The sequence below is a fragment of the Quercus suber genome, unplaced genomic scaffold (genome assembly GCF_002906115.3).
Source record: "Quercus suber isolate HL8 unplaced genomic scaffold, Cork oak 2.0 scaffold_388, whole genome shotgun sequence".
Lineage (NCBI taxonomy): Eukaryota > Viridiplantae > Streptophyta > Magnoliopsida > Fagales > Fagaceae > Quercus > Quercus suber.
In genome coordinates, this window is record NW_027069840.1 from 326,282 (window position 1) to 350,451 (window position 24,170).

General features: G+C 34.0%; 2 protein-coding genes across 2 annotated transcripts; one reads left to right on the top strand and one right to left on the bottom strand.

Annotated features, from left to right (window-relative positions):
* Window positions 1–2,607: 2,607 nt before the first annotated feature.
* Window positions 2,608–4,486, bottom strand: LOC136062178 (small ribosomal subunit protein uS8z/uS8w). The gene is made up of 4 exons (XM_065760955.1): window positions 4,358–4,486; window positions 3,794–3,941; window positions 3,535–3,695; window positions 2,608–2,899 (listed from the first exon to the last, which is right to left on the bottom strand). The coding sequence occupies exons 2-4, from the start codon at window positions 3,924–3,926 to the stop codon at window positions 2,801–2,803; spliced, it is 393 nt and encodes a 130-aa protein (XP_065617027.1). The 5' UTR covers window positions 3,927–3,941; window positions 4,358–4,486; the 3' UTR covers window positions 2,608–2,800.
* Window positions 4,487–15,688: 11,202 nt separating this feature from the next.
* LOC111988706 (uncharacterized) lies at window positions 15,689–21,369 on the top strand. Its single transcript, XM_024020496.2, has 2 exons — window positions 15,689–16,641; window positions 21,069–21,369. Exons 1-2 carry the CDS (start codon window positions 16,103–16,105, stop codon window positions 21,073–21,075), a joined length of 546 nt encoding a protein of 181 aa, XP_023876264.1. The 5' UTR covers window positions 15,689–16,102; the 3' UTR covers window positions 21,076–21,369.
* The last annotated feature ends 2,801 nt before the right edge of the window (window positions 21,370–24,170 follow it).

Genomic DNA, 24,170 nt, shown 5'->3' on the forward strand with positions numbered 1-24,170 from the left:
TCTGTGCTCCTCGGCATTGGCCTTGGGCCTGCTACACGATGGGCCGAGGCTATCAGGCCCATGGGCCCCACAAAAATCATTTTGGAATGACTTTTTTTTTTTTTGTTTTCCTTTTAATAACTTTGACATATATTTTGGAATAATTTGTACATCAATAAGTTGTGCATCCAATTTGGATGAACTTTTACTTTCATACGAATTAGTATGAAATGTAAGAATGCCTTTTTCACGTCTTTAATCTTTATACATGCAAATCAACTTTAGAGCTCGGGAGCTTTAGTTAGGAAAAAATATAAACATTATGGTCCACGGTCCAAAAGCAGGATGATAAGGCAAAATATGATAGAAAACTGCTGGGAAATGAAAATTGCAAAAATTGTAAGTTCAGTTACACGATTACACATCCACGTTCCCATTTATAATCGAAAAGTTGATGGAAAAAAGAAATGGGCCAGCAAGTTAATGCTCCAAGCATATGCTTAGAAGATACTCACTCCACACAAACACACCTACTCTTTTAAAGCTCACAAACCTCTCCTACGCTCAAATTCTCTTAGAGAAATCATCCATGGTCTCCATCTAGGTGTCGACTGCAGTTCTCACAAGACTATTCTCATGGCATCAAGAACTAGCAGCGGCAACATCAACGGTGGTGATGATGAGGAGGATGACGATGATACGTATATGAATTGTTGCCGTTGAAGCTGTGGGGAACATGTTTGAGATCAGCTGGGCAACTAGGGATCCTTTGGCAATTAGTGCATTTAGAATGAGATCATTTTGGATCAAGCTTCGTCAGTCAAGCTACTAATGTGAGAAGACAAAGAATTTTAAGTTCTCTTTATTTTATCTTTGTATCTTGAATAAAGCATAATAAAACTATTATGAGAGCTCCTGAGCTTGTTTTCTCCTTATTGTCATTTGGCTTTTTTCTCATGCTTCTACTTCTTTTTCATTTGGCTCTTTTGCAATGCTATCTTCAATCTTTATGTTCTATGGTTAGCTCAAACATATTTTTTTGTTTAATTTGGGAATTAAAAGGGTGTCATCGCTCAGAGTCGTGTAGCAGTGCAATTCTTATTAGTAAAATGCTTGACTCGGCTGTCTTTAAAAAAAACTATGAGCAAACCCCACAGACTAGGCAACAAAAATGGTTTTATATTTGGAACCTATTCTGTTTGCTGCAGACTTGTAAACTTCAAATATGAAGCTTTACTACTGCTTTTATAATGGTACCCTTAAATCTCCTTTATCAAAAATCCCAATCAACTAGAACGGTATATGGCTCCAGCCTTCATGCTGCTCTACTCTGAGCAAAGATTAATAAGTGGGTGTGGGGTATGGAAAAGAATCCTCTCCTATCTCTACTCTTCAACCACGAAATAGATCCTCTCCTGCTCTTTTGGGAGAGCTTCAAATAAACTCTCCCACATAGAGATAATTTTTTTTTTTTTTTATATACCCACCAAGGAGTTTAACTTTAAAGGAAAATACTGTAATCCATAATGTTTTCAAGTATTTGTTGAAAAGGCTTGGAAAAAATATAAGAGGTACTTAAAACAGTTTCTTAGAAATTCTCTCCTTACTACGAGCACCAAGACCCAAACTAAGCTAGAGTGCCTTAAGTGCAGACTCAAAAGAATAAGTTCCATTTGATAAACTAAGCAGTTAGCCAGACCGAATTTCTTTTCCAATCAGCCTTTCGTTTCACTCAAGCATAGACGCATGAGTCATGAAATTTATTGTCGGGTATCAAATACGAGGAATATACCACTTTTCCATACCTGACGCCATAGATGACCCATAGGTGGTGTTTACAAGCCATCCCGGTCATGAAACTTGGTGTCACTGTTGCTCCATACACATTATGTTATTTCAAACACTTGAGCAAATTGCATGAGATAAAAAGTTTAAAAACAAACTTATGTCGGCCACTAATTACTCGCGTGGACTGAGGAAATGGAGTAACTGTTGGCAAAACACCATGCATTTATTTGATGTCAACTTTAAAACCCGGATTAATCAAGAGTCCAAGAGTTATAGCAACGAGAGTCAAGGGACCTGCTGGGTGATCAAAATAAAATATCAACAGCCAGCACTACCATACAACTGCGAATGAGATTGTACCATCATAATTGAAAAGCCACAAGGCTAACTAGGACCATTTATTTAGCACTCAAGCGGACAAAACAATTTTCATCAGGGCCTACAGCTAAATTCTCAATCCTATAAAATAATCATCAGCATGATATAATGAGAAATTTTAACTTGAGTACTTAAGAATAATCCTTTAATGTCACCTAAAAAGCTCCAACTTTCCAACTCTCCTATGCAAGGAACCAAGATGAGAGACATTAAAGACTTGACACACCAGTAACAGCAAAACCAAGGTTCCCCCATCGATGATCTTTTTTAATTCAAGATCTACAAGTGCCACGATGCAAATTGTGATATTAAAACCCCAACAAAGTACAAGTTATTAAACCGTGACATCAACAAGATTGGAATGAGAGGAAGTAACAATCCCAGGTGAAATAAACCATAATATGCATTTTTCTTTTAAGTAACAATTCCAAATAATACCACTAAGGATGGAACACTCAGCTATTAAATATATCAAACTTGCAGCAATATCACATTAAACCATAATAAAGTATAGAAGTCATTGCAAACTAAAAAAATAAAATTCATGCGAACATTGGAAGAAAAAAAGTCTTTCTAAGTTCTTTCTTTTCGCCAGAAAATAAAGGAACTACTCATTAGGTAATCCAAAATTTTAAAAGGATCCTCAAAACGCTGCTTAATAGAAGAACCCAAGTACTTTGCCACCAACATTCTTTCTCCTTGCTTCTTCATGATCCATGATGCCCGCAGATGTGGTCAGGACAATATACCCAAACTGCAAAAGTTATACCATTTATCATCACCAAAAACATCAACCACTTGCAAACATCTAAAGGCCCCTAAAGGGAATGGGAACAATAATAACCCCATCACGTATGAACTTGAACACATCCACATGGTAGATAACAAATATTATAAACATGCATTTGTTATATAAAGGCCATCAGCAACACATGCAAATGAGCTCCACAACACCTGCCAAGGATCACTTCCTTGTCCAGACACGCGTTGGTTTACACACCAAAAGAGGATTCATACATTTAGGAGCCCTCATCACTGCATCAAAACTCTCCAAACTTCTAACGAAATGCCAAATCACATGGAAGCATTCAATATACTTCTTTTAGGCATACAACATCAAATTATATGGCATGTGACCCACGAATTTGCAAACATATTGCAAATTGTTTAAGAAAATCAGAAACAATTGAATCATTCCGCATAATCTAGAATAACACTGATATGATCCCATGTTTCAGTTGCATCACTCCCATCTGAACAAATTATTTATTAATTTCTAACACGTAATTCTCCTTAACCATGGATAGAAAACAATTCCACCAATAAATACCCTTTTAATTAAAAACAAATTATGCAAAGAACAATAGGTATGAAGTTCCTGAGGCTAACCTGTCTTGAAGGAAGCAGCCTGGCAGTCCAGCCCTCAATCTCCTTAACACCAACATCAAAACGAGGACTAATAACTCCACACTTGTTCAGCCTTCCATTCAACTCGACCACAATCTTACCAGCTCTGTGATCGTCAACATACTCGAACTCACCAATGTAACCTACAAAACCAATTCAAACCAAATTTAACAATAACTCTTTATGATTTTACAAAAGGATGGAAAGACAAGATAAGATAAACAAATGCAATTGAACAAACCATGCTTCTGCATAACCAAAAGAAACTTGATGATCACTTTCGACGATGGCCTGATCATGACCTGTCGCTTTCCCCTCTTCTCGGCATTGTACATGCTCTTGAGAGCATCATTCAACACACTGACTCTCACCATTCTCCCGAATCAAAACTGCTCAAAAAGGTCAAACCCATCATCAAATCATATTCTCAAAGCAAAGGTATTTTATATACATATCAACATTACATAAATGCGAACGACCCCAATTAATCTAATGAGGATCCATAGCCATATCGTAACAATACAAGCATTTACATAATTGCATAAACATTACAGCAACGCCATATTGTATAAAATCCAATCAAACAGAAAATATATCATCATATATTTTACTGGGTAATCTAGTTTTTTGCAAAGACAAACACCATTCATCTCGATAAGTCCAAAACTACACAGTAGTGCATCAAAAAGAACAAATCGATAAGTCCAAAAAATTAACACAGAGAATTATATAACAGATTATAATCATGGGAAAGAGAATGTGTGTGAGATAGAGAGGTTGTAGATTTGGGTGAAGAGAGGTTTACCTGAGTGCAGAGATGGCGGCCGCAGCTTGTAGCTTTTTAGCTTGAGGGGAGTGAAGGAGGGGGTTAGAGTTAAAGAACAAATAAGCTAGGGTTTTGGTTCTTGGGGGCGTTGAAATGAAAGAGGTAGATATTTTTGTCGTTTTCCGAAAATGCCCTTAGGGTTTCTGGACCATCTTGGGCCTAAAGTCTATACATTATGGGCCCAGCATTGTCTGGATCAAAAAACTAAACTGAACTATACAAAATAATGGCCCGTTTGGTATCTAGCAACTAGAATTTCATATATTTCTATAAATCAAAATGCATTTTGCAGCCATAAAAAAAATTAAAAAATAAAAAAGGGGCAAAAATGCAAAATTGACCATCTAACTTTCACTTTTTTTTTTTTTCATTTTAGTCTTCTAACTTTCAATTTTTATCAATGCAGGACTCCGTTAAAACTCAGTTAGGAGCTGCCGTTAATTAAACCAAAACAACGTTGTTTTGGCTCGGAATTTAAAAAAAAAAAAAAAAAAAGACAGATCAAGATTTCTTTTAAACAAAAGCACTTATTCCAGAAGAAAGCCTTAAACATTTTCAATTTTCCAACCCACGATATAAATCCTTAAATACTCTAACAGAAACTCATCTATACATTCGAATCGTTCATCTGGGTTATTGACGTTGCTCTCTTTGTCATGCAAAGATCGGCCCTTCTCTCTTGCACAAATCAGCCCCCCTCTCTTGCATGGAGGACAGTGGTGGGCGATGGTTTGGGTTTTTGACATTGCTCTCTCTCTCTCTTGCAAAGATAGGATATGGCCACCATTGCATGATATCGTTCATCTGAGTTCGCCAACATTTGACCGAGTTCCTTCTCCTCTCACCATAAATTCATATGGGTTTGCCTTAATTTCTTGATTTTAATGTTTTTTGCATTTTGGTTTTGATTTCTTTCTGGGTTTTGTGCTAGATTTTTCTCTAATCTTTTTGATTTTAGGAGAAGTTTTTTTTTTTTTTTTTTCAAATTTTTTTTTTTAATTCCAAATAAATAAATAAATGCAAAACAGCGGTTCAGGAGTTTTAACGATAACCACTAATTGAATTGTAATGGAGTCCTGCATTGACAAAAATTGAAAGTTAGAGGACTGAATTGACAAAACTAAAACTTAGAAAACTGGAATGAAAAAATGAGAAAATTAGAGAGTAGTTTTGCATTTTTGCCAAAAAAAAAAAAAGCATTTTGCAACTATGTTTGGCAACTTTTTTGAAATGTGTATAATACATTTTAAATTTCTCATATTTTAGAACCAAAACAAAGTTCTTCAAAACTGAGGATTCTCTTTGGTCTTTATTGAGAAAATAAAATTGAGGCTTTTCTCTATTGAGAAAATAAAAATTTTGGATTTTCTCTATTTGCATTCGTACTATGAGATCCATTCTTGTAGGCACACAAAGTCAATTGCTATCTTTTAGTTGCTTTTTTCTTTCTAATATTTTTGTCTCCTTTTTTATTGTGGGTCTTCAAGTTCTTCCTCCACTAAAGCGATCTAGTATAGCCAGTACTTCCACTCACAAAATTAGGTAAGATCTACTCAAGGTCCAAAACCCACTCAAAAATAATTCTCCAATCAAATCTTTGCCTTCCTTTACCACCACGACATCACCATAATGGGCAAGAAGTCATTGCGATGTCACCAATCAAATCTCTAACATTTACTCATAACACCAACTATGGGTGTTAGCGATGCGATTCGGTGTAGTTTTTGGTTATTTTTAGCATCGCACATTGCAGTGCAGTTTGGCTAAAACCATAACTGCACTGCACCTCAGATTTGCAATCATATGTGCGGTATAATGCGGTGTACAAGATGCGATTTGAACGGTTTTGGGCTGGTATGTTGGTCACACACTCCCACAGATTCACCTTCTCTTTTGTTTAGAAAAAAGAAAATGCAAACAATTGAAGTAAGAAACAGGATCAAAATATATCATCCCATCCATAAAGCTTCAAATCAATGTCAAAATAAAAAACTTAGTAAACACGAAATTCACAAAAAGATATGACTGAAGTAGATCTAACCTTAGATTTTGAAAGGCTTCAGCTTTTCCCACCTCTTTTCCTCTTCCTACACCACACCCAATCCAAAAATATATGTATATACTCAAACAAAAATTAACAAACATAACATAGTAACAAAAAAAAGGAGCATGCAAGACTTAAAATAAATAAACTTGAGAGAGATTGAATAGCTTGACTTTGAGATTGCGGGAAAGACCGTGAAAGTGATATACACTAAGACCTCGTTTAGGAGGAGGGAATGGAAAAGAATGAAAAGAATCATTTTAGAATATTCTTCCATTTCTTTGTTTTGGAGTATTAATGAAGGGAATGAAAAGTCTATTCCCTTGTTTGGAAGTTTAAGTGGGAAGGAATGAAATGGGTAGGAGGGAACACCCATTCCTCTCTATTCCCTTAAAATCTCAAATTTTCATTCTCCCTTAAATTGGAAGGAATGGAAGGGAATGAAATTTAATTTAATAATTTTTTTACTAAAACTCCCAAAATACCCCTATATATACAACTATTTATTTTAAAATAGGGGTCTAATAGTAATATTGTTATAAAATGATTCAATTACATTTCCTCCATGCTGCTCCCAAATAAGATTACTTACATTCCATTCATTTTTATTCATTTTCTTTCCTTTATTTTAAAACATCCAATCGGTATTACTTAATTTCATTCTATTCCATTTTTTTCCCTCGCTTAAGTACATTCTATTCTTTTCCATTCCTTTTTTATCATTCCATTCCATTCCCTTCCTTTATAAACTTCCAAGCAGAGCCTAGTAGTTTAATTTAGATACAAATAGATTGAAACAATGATACTGAGAGTGAGAGGCGGCTTAGCTAAGGGCTAGTGTATTATACTATTTTACTATTTGTATTGATATTAAAATTTTATTATATATTTCATATAAAATAAATATATACTAATAATTAGATATAAAGTGTGGTGCAGTTTGTGCGGTTATCTAATTATAAAACCGCACATCGCACTACACCATGCGATGCAGTTTATTGCTATTTACAGTACAGTGCGGTTACACCATTTTACAGGCGGTTATGGTGCAGTTTAGTAAACACTCCTAGCGCTAACAATCAACATCTATCTCTCTCACTAGTCAAATCTGACGATTCCAATAGTTAACAATAGGTCCCCACCTTAAAAAATTGGCGCCAATGAGTTAAGCATAGGTCTCATCCTCCAAAATCCTACTCTACCCCGATTTGACCATGAAAACCCTTAAATCCAATGAGTTCCACAAATTCAAATGATGAATCAAGTTAAATCTGGTGGAGATTCACTAGATCCGATGAGATCTCCATTATATATGGCAAGATCTCAAATGATTGACTCTCGTTGTTGCTCTACCTCTCTTTGCCAGTTCTAGTTTTGCTGAATTCGATCGCAACTTGATGAGAATCTGATTCAGCCGATCCAACCTTCCTTGTCAGTCAATGACAAGTCTAGTTCTCCACCACCTGACAAGATCGAGTCGGGTGCAAGTTGAGCACAAACCCAATTTAACTTGACCCATAAACATCCTTACTCATAAGAACATTGCCATATGCATGTAAAACTATATATATAACGTTATTTGCATGTAAATTTTAAATTTTATTAAAATGAAATATGTGAACCATTACATTGATATTGGCAAAAATAAATTATGCAATAATTCACAACCAAACCTAACTATATTTAGTATAATCACTTTTCAATCAAAATGTTGACATCATACCAAAATAAAAGCTATGTCATACTAAAATGCATTTAGTATATTCCAATAGAGCTTTGAAAAAAAATCAATGCTATTGTATAATAATAATAATAATAATGATAATAATAACAAAAGTTATGTTCTATAAGTTGTAACAACTTGTGGTTACTTTCTAACCACCGCTCACCCTTGGTGGTCACTCCACAAGTATAAATACTTGTGGAGTGTGAGGGGTAAGGATCAGAATTCAAGTCTCCAGAACAGAATTTTACACACATATACACTTAGATTAGGCTAAAGTAGAAATTCTATCTTATATAATAAAAATAAATAATAAATAAAAGAAAAGGTGGTTACTTTCTATTTATAGTTATGTCTATAAGTTGTAACAACTTCAAGTGGTTACTTTCTATTTATGCTAAGTATACGTCTTTTCTACCTCTTTTCTTTTTAATTTTTATCTATATCCTTTTATGTCTCCTTTCTAACTCACCGTTGCCACTACTTTTTATCTTCTCTGTCAACACCACCATCCTCAAGGTTTTTGACATTGCCTTTTTGCTCAGCCCTTGTTCGCAGTCACTCACCTTTTTGCCACCACCAATGGCTTTAGACTCTATCTCTTTCAATGGATTGTCGTATTTATATTGTATTATTGTTGAAATTTGTAGCAATGTGTTGTCAATATGGTTTGTTGTTGATTTATGTGATTAAATTATAACAATAATAAGGGATTAATTATTTTGATTTTTTTTTTTTTTTGGTTCCTTTTAGGTTCTTTGGTCACACACTCCCACAGATTCACCTTCTCTTTTGTTTAGAAAAAAGAAAATGCAAACAATTGAAGTAAGAAACAGGATCAAAATATATCATCCCATCCATAAAGCTTCAAATCAATGTCAAAATAAAAAACTTAGTAAACACGAAATTCACAAAAAGATATGACTGAAGTAGATCTAACCTTAGATTTTGAAAGGCTTCAGCTTTTCCCACCTCTTTTCCTCTTCCTACACCACACCCAATCCAAAAATATATGTATATACTCAAACAAAAATTAACAAACATAACATAGTAACAAAAAAAAGGAGCATGTAAGACTTAAAATAAATAAACTTGAGAGAGATTGAATAGCTTGACTTTGAGATTGCGGGAAAGACCGTGAAAGTGATATACACTAAGACCTCGTTTAGGAGGAGGGAATGGAAAAGAATGAAAAGAATCATTTTAGAATATTCTTTCATTCCCTTGTTTTGGAGTATTAATGGAGGGAATGAAAAGTCTATTCCCTTGTTTGGAAGTTTAAGTGGGAGGGAATGAAATGGGTAGGAGGGAACACTCATTCCTCTCTATTCCCTTAAAACTTCAAATTTTCATTCCCCCTTAAATTGGAAGGAATGGAAGGGAATGAAATTTAATTTAATAATTTTTTTATTAAAACTCCCAAAATACCCCTATATATACAACTCTTTATTTTAAAATAGGGGTCTAATAGTAATATTGTTATAAAATGATTCGATTACATTCCCTCTATGCTGTTCCCAAATAAGATTACTTACATTCCATTCATTTTTATTCATTTCCATTCCTTTATTTTAAAACATCCAATCAGTATTACTTAATTTCATTCCATTCCATTTTTTTCCCTTGCTTAAGTACATTATATTCTTTTCCATTCCTTTTTTATCATTCCATTCCATTCCATTCCCTTCCTTTATAAACTTCCAAGCGGAGCCTAATAGTTTAATTTAGATACAAATAGATTGAAACAATGATACTGAGAGTGAGAGGCGGCTTAGCTAAGGGCTAGTGTATTATACTATTTTACTATTTGTATTGATATTAAAATTTTATTATATATTTCATATAAAATAAATATATACTAGTAATTAGATATAAAGTGTGGTGCAGTTTGTGCGGTTATCTAATTATAAAACCGCACATCGCACTACACCATGCGATGCAGTTTATTGCTATTTACGGTACAGTGCGATTACACCATTTTACGGGCGGTTATGGTGCAGTTTAGTAAACACTCCTAGCGCTAACAATCAACATCTATCTCTCTCATTAGTCAAATCCGACGATTCCAATAGTTAACAATGGGTCCCTACCTTAAAAAATTGGCGCCAATGAGTTAAGCATAGGTCTCATCCTCCAAAATCCTACTCTACCCCGATTTGACCATGAAAACCCTTAAATTCAATGAGTTCCACAAATTCAAATGATGAATCAAGTTAAATCTGGTGGAGATTCACTAGATCCGATGAGATCTCCGTTATATATGGCAAGATCTCAAATGATTGACTCTCGTTGTTGCTCTACCTCTCTTTGCCAGTTCTAGTTTTGCTGAATTTGATCGCAACTTGATGAGAATCTGATTCAACCGATCCAACCTTCCTTATCAGTCAATGACAAGTCTAGTTCTCCACCACCTGACAAGATCGAGTCGGGTGCAAGTTGAGCACAAACCTAATTTAACTTGACCCATAAACATCCTTACTCATAAGAACATTGCCATATGCATGTAAAACTATATATATAACGTTATTTGCATGTAAATTTTAAATTTTATTAAAATGAAATATGTGAACCATTACATTGATATTGGCAAAAATAAATTATGCAATAATTCACAACCAAACCTAACTATATTTAGTATAATCGCTTTTCAATCAAAATGTTGACATCATACCAAACGGAATTTTTTTATAAAAGCTATGTCATACTAAAATGCATTTAGTATATTCCAATAGAGCTTTGAAAAAAAATCAATGCTATTGTATAATAATAATAATAATAATAATAATAATAATGATAATAATAACAAAAGTTATGTTCTATAAGTTGTAACAACTTGTGGTTACTTTCTAACCACCACTCACCCTTGGTGGTCACTCCACAAGTATAAATACTTGTAGAGTGTGAGGGGTAAGGATCAGGATTCAAGTCTCCAGAACAGAATTTTACACACATATACACTTAGATTAGGCTAAAGTAGAAATTCTATCTTATATAATAAAAATAAATAAAAAATAAAAGAAAAGGTGGTTACTTTCTATTTATAGTTATGTCTATAAGTTGTAATAACTTCAAGTGGTTACTTTCTATTTATGCTAAGTATATGTCTTTTCTACCTCTTTTCTTTTTAATTTTTATCTATCTCCTTTTATGTCTCCTTTCTAACTCACCGTTGCCACTACTTTTTATCTTCTCTGTCAACACCACCATCCTCAAGGTTTTTGACATTGCCTTTTTGCTCAGCCCTTGTTCGCCGTCACTCACCTTTTTGCCACCACCAATGGCTTTAGACTCTATCTCTTTCAATGGATTGTCGTATTTATATTGTACTATCGTTGAAATTTGTAGCAATGTGTTGTCAATATGGTTTGTTGTTGATTTATGTGATTAAATTATAACAATAATAAGGGATTAATTATTTTGATTTTTTTTTTTCGGTTCCTTTTAGGTTCATGGATACTGTAGGGACACGTTTTGCAGCCCAAGCCCAAGGTGTATGGAATCTTGGCCTAGTGAGGCTAGTACAATAAATTTATAGACAGTAGGTTGGAGAACTATGCCCTAATGAATTTAACAACGACTAGTATGGATTTGAAAGATGATCAATAACAAGGAAAATAGAGCTAAATGAATTCACTGTCCGAGGAGGTATTTTTTCATATAAATCAATAACAGTTGAGTACAAGTACAATTTTAATTGCTACAATATTTTTTTTTTCTATTTTTCCAATCCCCCTCTTATGGAGGGTTTCTCACATTATATAGGTCCCCTTGAACCATCTTGATCCTACACTTATCGATCATTTGAGCCCTTACTTGAGTGTATGTTTCGTCAGACACCCTCTTTGACTTTTTGTGAGTTGTGATAGCTAAGACAATACTGTTCAGGGGTCTTTTCTACATAAATATGGCCAAAAAAGTAGTTGCAGTGTATTTAATGTGGTGGTAGCAGCTTTCTCTTAGATATTTTTGGGTTTCCTTCATTCTCGTATGTTCATGAGGCCCGTCCCTATCTTTGGAGCCTCTTGGAAGGTTGTTTTGATCCATAAGACCTACATCTGATCTGTGTTTAGCTTATTCGAGGAGATGTTCCTCTTTGGACCAACTTCCCATTTGCATCTCGCTTATTAAGGCCTGAGTTTGAACCATTCATTTCTATTTGTTTCTCCTCGGATTACTCATGCCCTCGGCCAAGGCCCAATTTATGATTTGGGCCCTTAACCCTACAGATACAATTTTGTTTATTGTTATTATTATTTTGGGAAAATTTGTGTGTAATATATCACATGTACAACCGACTAATTGAAAGTAAAATATGGTCAATATCAATAGTCACTAACGTGTTCAAGAACCCTCCACCCAACGTGCTCAAATTGAGTAATGTGTTTTTAAGAAATATTGGATTGGGATCCGGTGCAATTGTTAAAATGCAATTGCATCATGCAATTCACCCAATCCCTTCACAATTTTTTTTTTAGGCGTAAATGCACTTTTAGTCCCTACATTTTGACTTTTTTCCATTTTGGTCCTTACATTTTATTTTTACCATTTTTAGTCCCTAAACCAATTAACGCGCGACATTTAAGTCCTTATCGTCACCCAACTAATAGAAAATGCTGACGTGGCTGACGGCATAGTAAAATAATAATTAAAAAAAATCTATTTTAGCATTATGAAATTGCCACGTCAGAATTTAAATTTTAAAAAAATTATTAATTTTAACTAAATGAAAAAAATTAAAAACAAAAAATCAAGCCCAATACTGATCAAAACACCACAATCCCAAATCATAACTCTCTGAAACTCTTCTATCTCAATGGTGCTTGTGGGTTTCTTTTTCTTTTTTGTTTTCTTCTTTCCTTTTCTTTTTCTTCCCTAGATCGGTCTCTCAATTTCTCCGCCTCCATTCTTTCCTTTTCTTCTTTCTCCCTCTATCTTGGTGCTTAGCCTTCTTGAACTCTCTTTATCTCTTGATTTTGCTCAAACCCAAACCCAAACCCATGTGCCTCAAGCTCCTCTCTCAAATCAATGGGTCTCTCTCTTTGGCATTTTTTTTTTATGGGTTTCTGTGCATATGGTGTTGCCGACTTGCCATGGCAAGGTGGAGGGCATGGGTTTGTGGGGATCAGCGTGGTGGAGGTCTGAGTTTATGGATCAGCATGGTGGAGGGTGTGGGTTTGTGGTGGAGTTTTGGTGATGGCACAGATTAGAGTTTGGGTCGGTCGGTGATGGGTTGCATGATTGTTCGGTGGCTGGATCGGTAATGGTTGGTGCCTAGATTGAAGTTTGGTGGTGGGTTTCAATGGCTGAGATTGGAGTTTGGTGGTGGGTTTCATTCTTAGATTAAACAGGAATGGCGCTTGGGCTAGCTGAGTTTTTTTTTTTTTTTTTAAATCAAATTTGGGTGGGTAGTTTGCTCCGATGGGTTTGTGTGGGTAGTGGATAGGTTTCTTGTTTTGGATTTGTGGTGGATAGTTATGGTTTTGTGGCAGATTCCAGTGGATTTGTGGTTGTGATTTGAGGGCAGTCAGGGGTCAGGAAAGAAAATTATGTGTTTAGGTTTGTGTTATTGAGTTCTTTGATCTGGGTTGGAGTTTTGTTTTCATCATGTTCTTCCTGAGTTTTTTTTTTTTTTTTTTTTTTTTCATTTAGTTAAATTAATAAATTAATTTTTTTTAATTTAAATTATGACGTGGCAATTTTTTAATGCTAAAATAGATTTTTTTAATTATTATTTTACTTTGCCATCAACCACGTCAGCATTTTCTGTTAGTTGGGTGACGATAAGGACTTAAATGTCACGCGTTAATTGGTTTAGGAATTAAAAGTGGTAAAAATAAAATGTAGAGACAAAATAGAAAAAAGTCAAAATATAGGACTAAAAGTGCATTTACGCCTTTTTTTTTTTTACTTTTTTACTTTTACTTTTTTATTGTTACTCAATTTTTATATTTAATAGTTGAGATTTAAAGTTGCTTTTTGCAATTTTAAATCTCAACTATCCATACCAATTGCATCAAGTGCACTAATCTCAATCTAGAAATATTGACCCAAATCCACGTGTGACCAACCTATGATATGACCTCGTGATTAGATTTTTTTTTTTTTTTTTTAAATTTATAGACCCAAACTACTATATTAAATGACTGAGGGAGAGATGAGTTTTGCTTGTCCCACGTACTTTGTGCATGCGATGAGGTTTTTTTTTTTTTGTGGTCTATTGTCATAATTTTTTCTCTAAAAAAAAAGATAAGTTTGTATTTCTGAACTATATAAAAGTCCAGTCCAAATAGGAGAATCCTCTTATATATAATACTAGACTTATTACACGCGCTTTACACATGCAATAATGCCCTTTTTTATTTATTTGTTTTTTTGGTTTAGTGTTATAATGTTTAAAGGTGATATATAAATAACCATTTTTTTTTTTAAAAAAAAAGGCAAGATAACTTTGAATAATATTTAAAAATGAGATAGTAATAGTGCCCTAAGTTTTAGGCTACATGGAGGAGATAAAGTAAAAAGTTTAAAACTTAGGAACAGTAAATTAGGCTATGTTTGGTGACAGTTTTTGTTTTCTATTTTCAAAAACTTGTTTTTGGGAATATAAAGAAAAAACAATTTTCTTGTATTTTTGAAATCAAAAACATGTTTGGTTAGTAGAAATTAAAAATATAGTTTTTTGAAGAAAAAAAATAGAAAATACTAAAATATGTTGTTACCAGGATTTGAGCTCTAATGCTAACTCATTAAATGAGACAGATTCATTAAATTAAATGTGCATTCTCATTAAATTTTGAAAATTAAAAACTCAAAATAGCATTTTGCATGTTTTTTGTTTCCTTCATAAATTGAGTTTTGAAAACAGTTTTCTTTTCTGTTCATTTTGGGTTGCCAAACAAGTGTTTTAGTCTAAAAAATAGAAAATTATTTTTGGAAACAGAAAATAATGGGAAAAAACAGTTACCAAACATACCCTTACTCTTTTAACCCATTTGTGTTTTTTAATTTAAAATTATTTATCTAAAAAATAAGGATATTGTAGAGAGATAAATGATTTGTGTAAGGGTACGCAAAATGTTGAAAACCAAATCGGGAATCATGTTATAGATAGATAGATAGATTTTTTTTTTTTTTTTTTTTTAATTATTAACACTCTTATGACTGCTTTTTCATTTATCTCTCATTTCTGTTTCATTAATGTGAAAGCCACCTCATTAGAGATGACAAAATGTATTCAACCAATGTATCCTCAACTTGCCCACTCTTACCTTGCATAGGTTTTCTCAATTTTCTCAATTTCAAGTTATGTTCATTTTGCCTTTTTATTATTCAAATTTTATTTTATAGATCGAAGGAACATAGTTTGTCGCGTCATTTAAATTATAAATTAATCATGAAATGAACAAATTAGATAAAACTTTTTTTCTAAAAAAAATAAATAAATAAAACTTAATACATTAACCAAATATATATATATATATATATAACTTGGATGATGCACAAAATGTATTGAGTGCAAGGTCCAAGGTTCGAGTCTGAATATGGTCTCACTTGGGTTGGCTTCCTCAACAGCTTAAAGTTTATTAGTGTCTCCCGTAGAGTAAGGAAGTTGTGGCTCCCCATGGTCTCCTGCAGCCTAACAAGCCCCGGATCCAACCGGTATGGTCGTGCCTAGGAAGGATGGCTACACTCCCTACTTTTCTTTTTTTCTTTTAAGAAAAGAAAAGAATTATATATATATATATATAACTTGATACGGAGAGAATCAGAGAATCCTTTTCTTGATGACAATGAACCAAAACCCCCTCCCCAATCCAGTTGCAATCCCTAAACCAAAGGTATAAAACCACAGAGTTCTTCTAATATTAATACAAAACCCCGTTAAAACCCTCCTTTCTGTTCCCAATTCCCAAAACAACCAAAAGAAAAAAGTCCCAAAACCTCAAATCAAACAATAATGAATTCATACAATCCCACCACCAACCTCGATGCTATCTTTCTTCAGTCTCTGAATCCACTACGCCTCCACACCAATCTCTTCCCCTCTCAAACCCCAAAACCCCAGCCCCAAGAAACCGCCAATGGCAACCACAGAGCTCAGATACTGAAAGAGGAAAGAACAATCGAGAGGGAGATTATCAAGGCAATCACAACTGGGAAGCTCGACTCGCTGAAGCCCAACTCGGGTCAGTCCGTACCCATTGGGGAACACTACGTGTGCGTTTCGTTTCACGAGGAGTCTGACTCCGATTGCAGAGTCTGGGAGTGGCACGGGCACGTGGTGTTTTACGACGATGAAAATGGGTACACGCAAGAGTACGTGTATGGGAATTACTTCGAGAGAATGATGATGACGAGGGAGGTGTTTGGTGACGAGAGTGATGAAGAAGATGAAAGCAATGAGGAAAGGAATTTGGTGTTAGCAGACTTGATTTCTAGCTTGAGTTTGAATGATGGTCATCTCTTTTCTAGGAACATGGGTTCCAATTCTCGCAGGTAACTTTTTTTCTTTTTCCTTCAATTTTTTTGGGTATGCATTGGTTTGAGTGTGTGTGTTGGGTACATTGTGTTCTTAATGTTGACTAAATTATACTTTTCATTACTGAAATTTTGGTGTAGGTTTGATATTGGTCCTTAAAATTTGAAAAGTTCAGTTTAGGTCATTGAATTTTAAAAAGGGGACAATTTAGATGGGGCAGGAGCTACCAAATTGAACCGACCACATATTTAAGGCACTAAAATCGAAACTTTTTTAAATTTGAAGACAAAATCAAACTTACCTAAAATTTTATGGACCAAGAGCATAATTTACCCTAAAATATATGAGTTGGTGATTTTGAGGTCTAATTTAGGGAGTTCATTGTTGGGGTTTGCTTGAATTTATAGGAAGTTAGGAACTGATGGTAGCCATTATGATTATAACACTGTATTCTCAATTATTTTGATATCCTCTATTCTTTAACGGATATAAACAAAAGCTAAGATTACAACATTTGAAATAAACGGTTTTGATCATGGTGGGTGCCATACCCTAGAGGCACCATAGAACAAACCAAATTTATTTATGTAGCAGTGTATTACGGGTTTTTGGTAACTTCGGTTTATTCATTTTTTTTTTCTTGCTTTGTTTGTATATGTTCATAGATATTGCATATCGCAGTTCTTTAAGGGTTGGGGTTATGATTTTTTTGGTTGTTGCATGATTATTGGTTTTTGCAAATATTTTTTTGATAATCTTTATGTTTAGTGATTGGTTGTTATTACCTGATTATGGGACTTCATTTGTATTTGTGGGTTGCAGGTTTAATCATACCTTTAGGTTGCTCTCTGTTTAATCTGTTAGTTAGAGGTTTATAATTTTCAATATATCTCCAGCCAAGGAAATTTAAATGGCCAAAATTACAATCACTTTTAGTAAAACTATTGATCCATGTAATTACTATAAGAGCTTGATTCCATGAGCGTTTGTGTCATTTGATAATTTATTTCTAGTGACAATTTTTTGATTATTTAGCTACTGAATGTATAAAAGATAACGTCTCCTTATCCCCAAAGATAACAGTTCTTGATTTCGTACTTGGGTTTTATATATATATATTTATATATTTTAGTCATTTTTGTAGTTCCTGCTAAATTTTTTTATGCCTATGTTGAAGCATCCATCAATGAAATCTTTTGTTTAAGTGGGAATGTCATTGCAGCAAGCCTTTCCCTTTAAATTTAGATACTCTGGAAAGGCTGGTTAGATGATTTTCATGCTTTCTCTTGGGTTATTGGAAACTACAATCTGATACATGTGGTATTAACAGAAGCAATTTTATTAGTAGACATTACCATTCAATTTCTTTTGTTGTTTTTGCTATATACCAAAATGTTATTTCAAATGGTCTGGCTTGTGTCATTGATATCTGCAACCAATATAAATTTGACCGGTTTCTTCCATTACGTACCTTGAGTTTTTTCTACTAGTGCACTTGCAATATCTGTGCCTTACTAGATGAGATGCACTAAACTATTATTTCAGTTTGTTTGGTTTTTGTGTTGTTTTTTTGTTTTTTTTTTTTGTGCATTCACCTTGTGATGATCACAAAGGCTACTCCTTATCATTTTTAAGAATAATTAATAAGCAAATGAGGTGATTTTCACTCTTAATTCTTAAATATAGACAATTCTTACAGCTATTTGAGTAGGTTGTCAATTATCACTATTTTTATGATTGTTTGAATGTTTTTGTTCATTGTTCATCTTGGGGTTTGACTTCACAAATTCTCCTTCTCCTGTATTCCAAAATATTACTACAGGGTCCTATTACACATGCTCAACAAAGCTTTATCCCAATTACCTGGGGTTGGAATAAAAACATTCCTCCAGTCCTTTATTTAATATAAGGATTCTGTCATTTCTTACTGCCTGCATTATGTTTTGGCTTGTTTTTGCAGCAGCACCAACTTGAGTTTGTATTCTTTCTTGTTTGATGGTGAGGCAATTGGCCTTCTTGCTCATGAACAAAACATTTGGGCTTAATTTTTATTTTTAGTTTATCCTTAGCTAATGTTTTCTTTAAGCTCTTGTTAAGGTTTGAAAGTATGATATTTTTTTATTGGTAATATGAATTTTATTAGAGGAGAAAAAAAATACAAGCTAGCCACTCCTCACATACAGCCTAGGAGAATCGCCAAAATGACACAAATCTAAAAACTCAACAAGTGAGGGAACAGAAAAACCACTCCTCACAGTCAACCACTCATACAAAGAACCCAAGAAAAACCGTTGCAAGTCCAGGATGGAATGTTCCTCCCCCTCAAAAATGCGGAGGATTTGCTCTCTCTAAATAGTCCCCACAAGACATAATGGAATGGTCCCCCAAATCTCCGCAGCTTGACAATGCCTAGAACCCCCTTTCCAATACACCATCAAGTCCACCACTTGTCTCAGCTTCACCCAAGAAACACCAAACAAATATAAAACAAAGGACCATAAATGAGATGCATGGGTGCAATGAATAGGCAAAGGGTCCACAAATTCCTCACTATATTTTTTTTTTGATAACTTAGGGAACCTTTCTAAAGAAGAGCCCTTTGGACTCACCTCTAACCAGTAAAACCTACAAGCAACTAGCCCCATCCACCACAACCAATTGTCACGTAATCCAATTTATCAACCCAAAAAAAAAATGTCATGTAACAGATCTTCACTATTCTCGCACATACAACACCAATTGACAACATACATATTCCTCGTTTTCAAATTATCAAGAATAAGAATCTTCCCTTTTAGCTGCTGCCTAAGTAAAGAAAGCCACCCTATTAGGAACTTTCACCTTCCAAATATTTTCCAAGGTAAGGAATAAACTCCACCACCTATGAGAATTCTATAATAGGACTTAACAGCAAAAAGGCCACTTTTTTCAGGAACCCAACACATCCTATCTTCTATATGCCAATCAAAACTGTGGGAATATAGATAATGAAAAAAGACCTGTAAGCTCCCTAACTCCCAATCATGAAAAGACCTTGTAAAGATAACAGTCCACACCATTTCCCCATTATTCCAACTCATAAGATCAGCAACAAAAACATCTTTATTCTGGGCAATCTGAAACAAAGCCGGAAAGGTCTCTTTAAGAGGGATCTCCTGATATTATGAATCCAAAGATTGAGTGCTAGGAGTGAAAATCATGGGAATTGATCCATCAATTATATTGATTTACTCTTAATAATATGGAAAATTATTTATACTTTCCTACAGTTACTTATGCACTTGTGACCTACTTTTAGTCATGGATAGTCTTATAGCCATCTTATAGCATTTGGTATTTAATTAGCAAAAATTAATGACTTTGAATTTTGTACCTATGATGTCCAGCTTATCTGCAACACATTTGTAGACATTTCTGTATCAATAATAATTCTCCGCATTGCAGAAATGAATGATGCTTAAGTTTCATATTTAATATATTTAAATTATTAATTTGATCAAATGATCTATTTATAAACCAAAAAAAAAACAAAAAAAACAAAGAATGATCAAATGATCTCCTGGTGGTGGTGTTTTTTTTAACATGCTTGACATTATATGTTTTTTTTATTTGAATGGTGCATTAAGGCAACCAGAGCCATGCTAGCTGCTGTTGGAACTCTCTTTTGGTGTAAACAAGAGTTTTACACACAAGCAGTTGAAGGATTACATTTGTGGAACTGAAAACGTTTTCAGCACTGGATGTCATCATAATTATCTGATTCAGTGCACTTTTCTTTGATTTCCTCTACACCTTCAATCATAATCATCAGAAATAATATTTATTATGAGTTAATATATGTTTATAACATTGCTTGTTATATGAGGGTAAATTTTAATACTAAGTGTGTTCAAATTAAGTGCTTGTCTGCTCAAAAGTGTAGTTTCTCTTTCCATTGCCAATTTGGGCCATAGAAAACTTGCTTTATAAATTCAACTCTGCCTGAATGGTTTAGTACTGACTTGGTAACTTGAAAAATCTAAAGGGTACAATAATGGTGATGCACCATGTTTTTGGAAAAAGCAAGATGGTGACATCCCAAAATTTGTTTTGTTTCACTTGTGATTGTTTTGACTTCCATGCAAGAAATGTCACTTCTGAATTCAAGAACCACGTGGTCAACATGTTTTATAACCATTTTGTGGAACCTTCTCGTCTGGATTGGCATAATCTGACCGCACATGAACTCCTAAAACAGGCTTTTCAATACAGATAGTTGTGCCATGAATGGCCAGTTGGCCACCTAACTTCTGTCTTTCTGTACTGACTACTGTGCAACTTGGGTGTTTGTGTTGCACTGTTTATTTATTGCCCTTGTTACTCTGTATGTAATTGTTATGAACCTCTGTTTTAAATAATGTAATACTCCTTTTCCTAATCACTTGTCATCTTTCATACCCTGCAGGTCATAGGAGCTTGTATGTGGGCAAAAGAAGCCTGAAGATATAAAGAACAGGCTTTTTTTTTTTCTTTTTTTCTTTTCGCCATTCAGTCTTTACAAACAGATGTAGGTACAGCTTCTTTTTTTGTCTCTGATGGAGATCTGAAAGTTAGAAAATGTACCCAATTATCACCATAGCACTAGAAGTTCAAATTTAGAATCTTAGATGCTTTACTTGTCCTTACAGCCAACATATTATGCAGGAATTGCCATACCATTTATTTAAATCACTATACCATGTGTTATCTGAATTTCAGTTTTCTTCCACCTTCATGACTCCTGCATTTCCTTGCTTCTAGCTTTCTTAAAGCACGAAGGATGAGTGCTTTTGTGGCAGATATGCCTGAAGTTAACCTGGAGGAAACTGTTAAATTGCTTTTTCTCTGCTCGCACAGATTTGACCATGTATAAGATTTTCATTTGGTTCATTTATCAGAATGGCTGCCTAGTGAAATTAAAATTTTGAATTAATTATAACCATTGATTTCCTAATTTTGTAGGCTTCAAAGATTTTCTCTTATCTTACAGTTTATCTTGGAAACAAATGATGAGAGCAATTCTGTTACGGGTTTGTTAAGTTTGCTCCCCGTGTTAACAGATGGCTAAGTTTAGGACCTACGATGTCTACTAATAAATCTGAAATAATTGGAGACGGGGAAAGCAGAGCTTGGAATTCTTTGCTTGTAACAGAGCTAAGTTTTATTTTTGAGCCCGTTCAGTAAAAGATTTTTTAGTAAGGTTGTTAAATTTTGTGGAAATAATTGTAGGTGAAAAAGTGTGTAAAAATATGTATTGTAGTGTTTAAACAACAGTTAGTCAGTTACCAAACGAGGCCTATTTCCCAAATAGCATTATGTGAAGAAAAGGCTCTAAAATAAATCCATTATGCATAAATATGATTATTACATTGTTCATTAAATCATCTTCTTTTTTTTTTTTTTTAATTATAGAAGAGGTTTAGTAAATTATCTAAACATTATATGATTATTAAATATATAATATACTAATTAAAAATACATGTGAGTTGGCATTAATCATCTTCTTTTTTTTTTTTTTTAATTATAGAAGAGGTTTAGTAAATTATCTAAACATTATATGATTATTAAATATATAATATACTAATTAAAAATACATGTGAGTTGGCATTTCAATTGACACAAGGTATATTAAAGGAAAATAGTATCTTATTAATTTATGGAATTGAACATTTGTTTTCCTATAAATTGTGGACAACATTTTGCCGTGGATTGGTGTCAAATTTATGTCATTTTTTTTTTGCTTGGTAATTGCGGGGGATAGAATCCCGAGCTAACGGTTATAACAAAACCGGGTACCACTAGGTTACAAATCCCGGTAGTAAATTCATGTCATATTTATTACCGAAGGATTTCCTCTCAATTATAGTCAACACTATACACTAATAAACATATCGAGTCATTCTCCACACAAGAAGCAAACAAACAGACAGTTCGAGCACCACATGGGTTGTTGATGTGGAAACGTCAATTGATTAGATGAATATTAATTAACTAAAATCATCCAATCAAACTAACTTGCATATGACTTAAATGTAGTTGGAATTGAACTAATCATTAGTTTCCTTGTAAAATATGTAATCTTAACGTGTAATGTCAGTTTAAACGTAACATATGGTACATCACCGTGATTATTAAAATAGAGAGCAGCTTGAATTGATTATTTCAGTGTGATAGGATATTAGAAAACAACAATTTTGAGACATACAACATTTACTATTAAGGAAAGCTTCATTTTGGTAGTTCTCTTGTTTGCACAGGTGTCCTTTTGCATGTAGCCTTTTGTTGATTGTCGATTGCTTATTTGCTGAAAGGTAATTAAAATATAAAAAATTGTATATAATATAAGCAAATAAGTTTAAAAAGTTACAATAACAATATGATGGCAAACAGACTAAATTGGATTGTGAACCTAAATAAACTATAAACAGTTGACTGGTACACCTAATACACAATAATTATTTTTTGTATTCTCCCTTAGTTCATAATAGTTTACATCGATTTTTAAGCAGGAGGATCTAATCTACTTACTATATTGGCCTTTTAGGATTGTCTATGGTAGATTTGGGTTGAATACCCCTTAGGAATTTCATGTTTGTAGATAGGAGTGTGCATGAGTCAGGTTGGGTCGGTTTAAGGGTTTTTTCAATCCAACCCACCATGGTCGAGTTGAAAAAAAATCCAATTCAACTTAACCCAACCTATCACAGAAGTCCAATCCAACCACCTGGATCATGTTGGACATTTTTTTTTAATTGAGCATTGTAGGGGCCTTTTATGCCTTTGGGCTAAGGCTTTCTGCTATAGGTAGGAGAATTGGGCCTGACCCAATATCTTTGCAAGACCTTTCTCAGGACCAGTCTGTACATAAGACAAAAACCCTAAAAAGACCACAAGTAATATATATATATATATATATATGTAAGGTTAGGATTTGTGGCTCAAGCCCAAAACAATGAATTTGTAGAGCGTGGATGATAAATCTAGGTTGGTTATGGAATTAACAATGATTGGTTAAAACCTCCAAGTATAAACCAGCAGAAAGATACACGTAAAAACAAAATGAATTGGAGTCCGAAGAAGTTTTATGATAAATTTAGTAGTAATTACAGTTTTTAGAGCTACAATAAAGCTTCTCTCTCTTTTTTCTCATCTCTTTCCCCCCCCCCCTTCTTATCAGGAGCCCTTATTCTTTATATAGCATCCTCCCCCATCATCCCCATCGTTCACTTGTTCTTCATCTAGGTCCGTACTTGAGTATATGTCATGTCATGTATCTTCCTTAGCTTTTTGTGAGTGGCGGTAGCTGAGGTTATACTGTTCAGGGGTCTTCTCCACATAAATGCGACCAGAAAACTTGCTGTAGTGCATTTAATACGGTGGTGGCAGCTTTTCCTATTAGATATTTCTTCATTCTTTTTATCTCCAGGCGTGTCCAAAACTTATCCAAACTGCTGAAGTCATTAGTAAACTTATTCGAACCCCCCAGATATTTATATGACCAAGAATCTTTACATCCAAGGAGAATGAT